This window comes from Notolepis coatsorum (genome assembly GCF_963971535.1).
Source record: "Notolepis coatsorum genome assembly, chromosome: 8".
NCBI lineage: Eukaryota > Metazoa > Chordata > Actinopteri > Aulopiformes > Paralepididae > Notolepis > Notolepis coatsorum.
Window position 1 is genome coordinate 16,623,257 of NC_140172.1, and position 9,121 is coordinate 16,632,377.

At 43.7% G+C, this 9,121-nt stretch overlaps 1 protein-coding gene across 1 annotated transcript in view; it reads left to right on the forward strand.

Annotated features, from left to right (window-relative positions):
• Nucleotides 1–9,121, forward strand: part of srrm3 (serine/arginine repetitive matrix 3) — a gene marked incomplete at both ends in the record, with an annotated part of 83,775 nt that overhangs the window by 62,449 nt on the left and 12,205 nt on the right. The window contains 1 exon segment of the mRNA XM_084320321.1: nucleotides 2,336–2,540. Coding sequence (XP_084176447.1) covers nucleotides 2,336–2,540 — 205 coding nt within the window.

The following is a 9,121-nucleotide window of genomic DNA, read 5'->3' on the forward strand; positions in this document are numbered from 1 at the left end:
TATCTATCTATCTATCTATCTATCTATCTATCTATCTATCTATCTATCTATCTATCTATCTATCTATCTATCTATCTATCTATCTATCTAGGCAACATGAGAATGTCTGCCAAAATTCCAACAAGCCATGTTATGGATGAAGGAACTCCTTTGAAGGAAATCCTTTCAATTAAAGCAAAAAAGCTATTTATAACCTAATGCAACCGTAAGAAAAACACACTAAAAGAGGAAAGAAAAGACGAGAGGAGTGACTGGAGACTAATTTAGTACTCCTGACATTTGAGTAGAAATGGAATGAGTAATAAAAAATCGAAACAATAGTATATAGAGGGTGTGTTCTATATGATACAGTAATCTATAATGTGCACAAAACACTCCTCACAAAGAGGCATGTGTGCATAGAAAGTTATCGGTAAAAAAAAGAATTGGAGCCAGCTCTATGCTGCTCTAATTTATAGTCAATAGTACAAGTGTGCTGCGCCGCACCAGGGATGCAATGGCTCCGGTTCCAAATATATAAATTAGATGTGCCCACGCCACCCCATCCAGAGCCTTAAGGTCTGCTGACCAGCTGCTGCTGGAGGCGCCCAGGACCAGGCTCAAAACCAGGGGAGACAGAGCTGCTGAGGAGCCCAGGACCAGGCTCAACACCAGGGGAGACAGAGCTGCTGCTGGAGGAGCCCAGGACCAGGCTCAAAACCAGGGGAGACAGAGCTGCTGCTGGAGGAGGAGCCCAGGACCAGGCTCAGCACCAGGGGAGACAGAGCTGCTGCTGGAGGAGGAGCCCAGGACCAGGCTCAGCACCAGGGGAGACAGAGCTGCTGAGGAGCCCAGGACCAGGCTCAACACCAGGGGAGACAGAGCTGCTGGAGGAGGAGCCCAGGACCAGGCTCAGCACCAGGGGAGACAGAGCTGCTGCTGGAGGAGGAGCCCAGGACCAGGCTCAACACCAGGGGAGACAGAGCTGCTGCTGGAGGAGGAGCCCAGGACCAGGCTCAACACCAGGGGAGACAGAGCTGCTGAGGAGCCCAGGACCAGGCTCAAAACCAGGGGAGACAGAGCTGCTGCTGGAGGAGCCCAGGACCAGGCTCAGCACCAGGGGAGACAGAGCTGCTGCTGGAGGAGGAGCCCAGGACCAGGCTCAACACCAGGGGAGACAGAGCTGCTGCTGGAGGAGGAGCCCAGGACCAGGCTCAACACCAGGGGAGACAGAGCTGCTGCTGGAGGAGCCCAGGACCAGGCTCAAAACCAGGGGAGACAGAGCTGCTGCTGGAGGAGGAGCCCAGGACCAGGCTCAACACCAGGGGAGACAGAGCCTTCGCTGCTGCTGCCCCCCGGCTCTGGAACAGCCTCCCCCACATAAGATCTGCCCAGAGCCTAGATGCCTTTAAATCACTGCTCAAAACGCACCTCTTTTTCCCGCTGGCCTTTGACCAGAGTTAGCCGGCCACCTGTACACTACGTTTGCTGTTACTCTGGACTTTTTATCTATTTTTCTTATCTCTTTTATATTGCACCTTGCCCTTGTTTTCTTAGTGTACTATACCTTTTTCTGTCATTTTAGTGTATTTTATTTTGTTATTGCATTGTATGTGTTTTTTTTACCATGTCCTACCTGTAAAGTTGGCGTTTGTAAATTGTAAATATATAAATAGAGCTGACTTGACTTGACTTGACATGCGCTGTAAAATATCTATAAATCTGATCATAGCGCCCTGAGCAGCACCCTGAACTTACGCCTGCACTTGCGTCGAGAATCACGAAAATAGGGCCCTTTGAATTGTTCCTTAGGGATGGGGTGGGATGGGAGATGGCAATAGCTGTTCATTGTAATTTAATCCTTGAGATAAAGAACTATATAAGTTCTATTTGGAGATATCCACGGCACGTGTTATAGGGGTTAGGGAATCTGATATCGTAATTTGGTTGGCTACAGTGGCAAAGTTGAGGGAACGCATATAAGTTTGGAAATGTTTGTTTTGATTCTTGTTTTTTTTTTTGCTGAGTGATGTATTGTGATGTATTGTGAGTGTGACTCATGTTGAGGTCCTGGGGTGAGCGGGGGGAGGGGGGGGGTGGGAGAGAACGAGCGAGTGTCCATGTTAGGATGATCACTGTACAGTTGTATCAGTTGTTGTCTTGTCATGTGGTGTTGAGTTACTGTCTTGGGAAGTCTTTTTATGTATTGTTGTTGTTGTATTGTGATATGTTTTGTTTCATGTTGGAAAAAAGAAAAGAAAAAGAAAAGAAAAATATTTGATACAAAAAAAAATAAGTCTGTTTTAAGTTTCCATCTGTTTTCATCTGTTGTTAATCTCTGGCGTCCGATTGTCAGTAATGGTTATTTGTTTGTGTTGGGGGTCCCTTGTCCTTCCAGACTGAACTCCAAGCACAAGACAGACGTCCACAAGTCCTCCAGCACGTCGCTGTCGCCGGGCCCCACCAGTCCGACCACGTGGCACAACGGGCACCACGGCCAGCGCGCCCGCAACGGCAAGGGCGGCCGGCTCAACCACGCGGAGGGCGAGAAGGGACAGGATGTATGTATAGTGTCCTCCATTCTGCCCTACCACGCCCCCCCCCTCCCCTCTCACACACACACACACACACACACACACACACACACACACACACACACACACACACACACACACACACACACACACACACACACACACACACCGTCTCCTCAATTTAACTTGAGTTTCATCTCTTTTTTTTGGTACTAACAGATTTTGTTCCGTTCCTTCAGTTAACTCCTTGTTTGCAGGGCAGGGATTACATTTTGTCTAAACTACACTCCTGTGTAAAGACCTGCTGCTTCTTCCTGGCTCCTCCGCCATCTTGTTTTTGTCTGTTTGTCTGTCTGTTTGTTTGGTTGGTTGGTTGGTTCTGGTAGCAGAGGGACGGAGCGAGGAAAGTAGGTCGCAGTGGTTCTTCCGTTGACTCGACTCACTCTTTGGGTCCCAGTACAACGACGTTAGCGTTACAGTATTGTACCGCATACAGTACACCATGGAAATATACCTCACATGACCAGGGTTTCCTCATAAACACAAAAACATGCTTGTATTGTATATATGCTCAGTTGCCTACAAATACACGATGAGAGAAATGTGGGAAAAGTGTCACTGAAGTGTCACAACTACACATTTTGCTTCCCCTGAAGCTCTTCACACCTGAGGAATTGTGAAAGAGGAAGTCCCTGAGACATTCTTTACGTCAGAACAATCAATCAATAGAATCAATATCAATATATAGATGAAAACTTCCTAACCTTCTTAGATATACACTGCATATATGTTTCGATTAAGGAAAAGATTGCCAAGAGGCCAGGATCGCACCTTTTTGAAATTATTTGCAATTTCTGTGATACCATCTTGAACTGACTCATCTGATCTATCAGATGGGAAGGTGACTGTTTTTGGTCTTAGCGTACCAAAGAATGTATTAATTAACACAATGAAAATATTTGGATGAATTCTGACACTTAAAAGGGCACTTTTTCCAATTGTAATCCTCCTTGTAATCCTTCTGTTGTGAGGAGGAACGTGTGATAATCGGACATGTAACTCACCGACGTGTTCGAGCTCAGCCGCACCGGCACCCCAATCCCCCGGGGGGCGACGTCACCGAGAGCAGACACTATTTCCTCAACTGTTTCTTCAACCTTCCAGTTCCTACTACTACAGTTGAAAACAGTTGAGGAAAATAGCAGATCTCCTGATGGTGAACTACATTCACCGACATGTCTTTATCATAATGTCCTCCGCGCACAACAGAACGATGGTGATTAACCCTTTCAACCACCACACTACCAAAGGGTTAACCCTTTCACTGCCACACACGACGACGTGTTAACCCTTCCACGACCACACTACAGCAGGTTAACCCTTTCACTACACCACAGTGTAGTGGTAGTGAAAGGGTTAACCTTCTGTAGTGTGGTAGTGAAAGGGTTCAAACACGGCACCACCAGATGTCAAATGTTTCTGCTGGCGTGGCCTTTTGGGATTTGTCCTTGGAAGGTTAGTGGGCTTTCTAGCTGCCTCTGAGTGGTTTCCTGTGCAGGGTATGTCTATAGCGGGCGCCACAGAAGGCCCACATGAAGGTCTACTGTTAGAATAACAACATTCTTCAGAGGTATTCTCTCATCTCCGACGTTTAACAAAGACAAACTGAAGACCCACAGCGAGCAAGTCCCCGCTTTAAAAAAAAATCAAAGTGTTTTCTCTACAAATCTGCTCACAATAATTGTCACATATTGATATGATTATGTTTCTTATTCCTCCCCAAACGATTCCATTCGGAACTGCGGCCATTGTTTTGGCTCCATTGAAACGGTAACCTCCCTCTTCACCTGTTTTATGTTGATCTCTTTGATTCACTAAAGAGAGGCTTGGCTGTGTTGTGATTTGAATCACTGTTGGGTATAAAGGGAAACACTCCCTTCTCCTCCTTTACGGGCCGTTAGCGGAGCTAGCAGTAATCATGTTGGAATGAAAACCTTGCTAGCAGAACAGACGACATTAGCTTAGATCAGAGGGCTGTGCTAGGTTTTTTTTTTTACTGCTGAATTGCAATTACAAGGTCCTTACACAGCCTATAGAAATCGTGTGTCCTGAGAAACTATTTAGCAATGCTGTCTCCTCCAGTCTCCTACTCCAGCTTGCATGTGATTTTGAGAAGGTCTCACCTTTCTCTCTCTCTCTCTCTCTCTCTCTCTCTCTCTCTCTCTCTCTCTCTCTCTCTCTCTCTCTCTCTCTCTCTCTCTCTGTCTCTCTTTTCCTCCCTGCTTGTCTCATCCATTACCGTTTCTTTTTCTGCTATATTTCTTACCGATTCCAGTGGTATTTTTTACAGATGAATAAATGCCCCAACTTTTCTGTCTTGTTTATGTAAAAAGCGCTCATATGCTTTGGAACGGGACCAAGCAGGTTAACTGGGTATGTGTCATTAGTTTCTTCTTGTCAAAACAGTTGTCTTTTTCTTCTTCTGCTCAGTGTTGGTCTCCTCTCCTTCTCCAGAAGTCAGAACGACTCCCACCATACCGCTAGGCGTATAAACAAGCCCCCCCCCCTTTTTTTTCCTCTCCGATTGACACTGTTTTTACTCTTACCATGTTGATCTGCATGTTGCCTTTAGGTGGCAGTATCACCTCTGTCCATTGATGATAATCTTTTGTTGAAACTGTGGAGATAAGCAAGGGAGGTCTCATGAGCCAAGCCATTAAGTCAGTACGATGTGGTTTTGAGCCAATCAGGTGTTGATGTACAGAAGGGGAGCATTTGATTGGTTCAAATCGGTACATTTTTCAGCCAGGTACCTTTCCATTTGCGAGGTGATGTGGCCACTCTTGTTACTCTCCACCTAAAGTATCATCAGTTCTGTATCATTAAAAAACAGTATTCAACTCCCTTGCCATGTGGGAGGATGACAGTATGGCTAATCGTGGAGGCCAGACCTCTCTTGAAAGATCATAGATCCAACAGAGACTATAATTTTGGATCATTCTGTTATAGATCTGTTGTTTAGCACATGTCCATCAGCTTGGGTTTTCTATCTATGACTTTTACAATTCAGTTTGTCCTCCTGTAGTAGTCCTCTTGCCCATGATTAACGGATGCCTTCAAACAATATAAAGTTATACGCAGATGATACATTCCTGTAGTGTAATTTTTTTAATCAAATAGAACAACACACTATTTAGTGACATTGTATTTTAAAGGGACCCAAGCCATTTTGAACATTAATTCCCTCTTGACATTGATGCAACTTTATATCGATTTGACCAAACTCCCCCAAGGCTCCCTCTCTATATTCAAACCTGGGAGAAAAGCCTTGAAGAAACATGGGCTGATGTCTTAAAGGAAGACTTGAGAAGTGGTATTGTTTCCTCTGTTGTTGCTGAAATACATATCCAATGTGACTGGGGTCCCTTTTAAATGTCCTGACTCTCTAGTTGTCCATCCTAGCGGTGACTGCCCTTTTTGCGTCACACTGCCCCCTACCTGTCCATCTGTGTCATTGTCATGTGTGACTCACGTCTCACCCCTCTGTTGTTCTGACATGCTCTTCTCCCCTTCTTTGTCATTTGCCAGCTCTGCATGCCCTCCCTCCATCTTCCTTCCTTCCTTCCTTCCCTCCTTTCCTTCCTCCCTTCCCTTTAGCTACTCTCTATATGGATATCCATTAATATCATAATTAACTCTATCCACTTACCTGTATCCTCTCCCCCTTTGATACAAATATGGCTGCATTTGTACAAGCGAAAAAGACAGCAAATCATGCAGTTCATAGATTCATCTTTTATTTTCTAATTTTAGTTTGATTTGAATTCCACCTTGTTTTTTTTTCTTTTTCTTCTCCCCCCCCCCCTTCCTATTCAGTTTTGTTTGTTGTTTTTTTATTTAGATTTTCCTCCTTAATCTCTGGACAAAAAAATAAATAAAACTCTAGCGTTGATACTAAAAGAAGGTCATTGTCTTTTTCCCATTTCGCTGCGGAGAACATTCCTTTCTCCTTTCCCCCCCCCCCCCTTTTTTTCTTTCTTTCTTTTGTTTTGGTTGATATTGCATACGTGTCACTGATTGAAATGGAAGGTAGGTAACACTCTGCTTTCGCACGTGATCTTTATGCAGATTGAGAATGTGAGAAGCACCCTTAGCCTGAGTGACGTCAATGTATCTCTCTCTCTCTCTCTCTCTCTCTCTCTCTCTCTCTCTCTCTCTCTCTCTCTCTCTCTCTCTCTCTCTCGCTTTCTGTTATTTACCAACGGTCTTTAGCCAAATTACTCAATTATCATTTGATTCTTAATTGGATTATCTTCGAGCTCTCTGGCTTTTCTCTCTCTCTCCTCCTCCTAAACTTCATACTCGAAGTCCAGTATCCCACTCTTCTATCTAACAGATCCATTTCTATGTCCATTTTTCTTTCAGTTTTTTCTTTTGGTAGAGTACATTCCTGTTTGTTCAGCATCTTTCTGTTGGTGAAATAGAACATACATTTTATTATTATTATTATTATTATTATTATTATTATTTCTTCATATCGATTACCTCGACTGTTTCTAACAGCTATCATTAGCATCAGTGGTTGTGTGTTTTCTTATCTACTACCGCTTAGTCTTTTTGTATTAGTTGTTTTCTTAGTGGAGAAAGGCTTTCTATTTTTTTGTCACAAGGAACGGTTCGCGCTTCTGCTGTGTCTTAGTTAGACCACTTTCACAGGGACAAGCGTTTACAGTACAGTAGCTCTGTTTTGATTACAGTACCTGTGTTGGAGAGCTCTCATTATAGTTGTGACATTATAATAATGGGCCATATATGGTATAACTGAACGTTACATTATGTAATCTTCTCTGCCAAAACCTCTCGTGAATCCCTTGCCTAATAGTTTTAGTGGGATTGAACTATAAATAAATAAATAAATAAATGCTCTTTTAATTTAAAGATGAATTTGCAGATGTTACCTGCTTTATACCTACATTCTGTAATGCATGGCGAAAAAAGACAATTGTAAGTGCAATTGATTTGACGGTAATCTAGTCAGTTCAGGAATAATAGTTTTCAAAAAGGCTCTTCTGTGGCGGCCGGGTAGCACAGCGGACTAAGCGTCTGTCTACCACCGCAGAGACACTGGTATCGAATCCGGCTGTCAGCGGTGCCTCCGGCTTGGCTGGTCGTCATACAGGCACAATTGGCAGTGTCAGCGGGAGGGAAGCCGGTGGGTGGTAATCTGGTCATTGTAAACAGTGACTCCTACAGGTCGGTCAGGGCGCCTGCACAGCGAGGGAGGGAAATGGTGAAGGTAGTGTGAGCCTCCCACGCATTACACTTCACCAATGCGAGTCCTCGCTGGCAGGTGAAAAGAGGCTGCTGGCTGTCTGTATCGGAGGAAGCATGTGATAGACTTCAGGGCTCCCTAGACCGACCAGTGGGGGGCACATGCGCGCAACGACCATGAAGGGGTAGGGGGGGATTGGCATAACGACTAAATTGGGATGGGAGGAAAATACAGAAAAATAGGAGGGAAAAGTAGATTAAAAAAAAGGCTCTTCTGTATAAAGATGCAAGTGACCACAATCATGAATGATGAATTAATCAAATGGCGTTATGTGCTTTAGTATCTCATCTCTTATCTGCACTAGGATTCTACGATGCATGAAAGATGCATCCACGCCTCACCTGGCAGCCTGCTGGCCCACGACATTATTATATTCAGTTAACATTTCCAAAACAATATTTGATTTAGATTTTAGATTTTATTTGATTTTATTACCGATCCCCATTAGCTGGTGCCATAGCAACCAGCTAGTCTTCCTGGGGTCCACACAAAAAAAACATACAAAAACAATTGTTATTGCAAAACAAAATGATTAAAAGTCAGTACTCAACACACAATGCATAATGAAACTAACAATTAAAATGGCTAAAATTACATGCAAGCACAGAAACAGATTTTTTTTTAATAAAAATACTTTACATTGTTGAATACAATTTAACATTATTTTAATGAATCTACTGTAAATGCAGCAGAGGTTTTGAGGCAGGTTATTCCAAAGAGTTAAGGCTCTAAAAATAAAAGGTCTCCTTAAAGCGTTGGTTTTTGGACCTGGCAAATCAAGCTGCCCACTACTGGAACCTCTAGTCTAGTGTAATGCTCATGCACAGTATTAGTAAAAACAATCTGTTTATGTATAAAAACACGAGTTTTACTGCTCATGACCAACTTGAACAGCACAAGTGTATTAAAAAAAGACAATCTATTTTCAACGTTAAGCCAAGAGAGGCAGGCATGCATACTGCTCACATTAGACCTTAGTGAGCAGCCCAGTACCAACCGTGCTGCCCTGTTCTGGACCACCTGATAGCATATTGGGCTCTAGCAGACTTAAGTTTAAAGCTAGAGATAAAGATATAGAAATTACAGATATTTGGGGGGGGGGGGGGGATTTATAGATATCAGCCATGCTAGTTTACTGGGACAGTGACAAGATCTTTCGATTGACACATTTTGACAGGAAAGAAAATCAGTAAGGCCAATTAAGGCCTTGACCTCTCACCTAAAGATATCTGAAGGTCAGTGGGCTCATTAGAACCATATCAGATGTGTGCTAGTT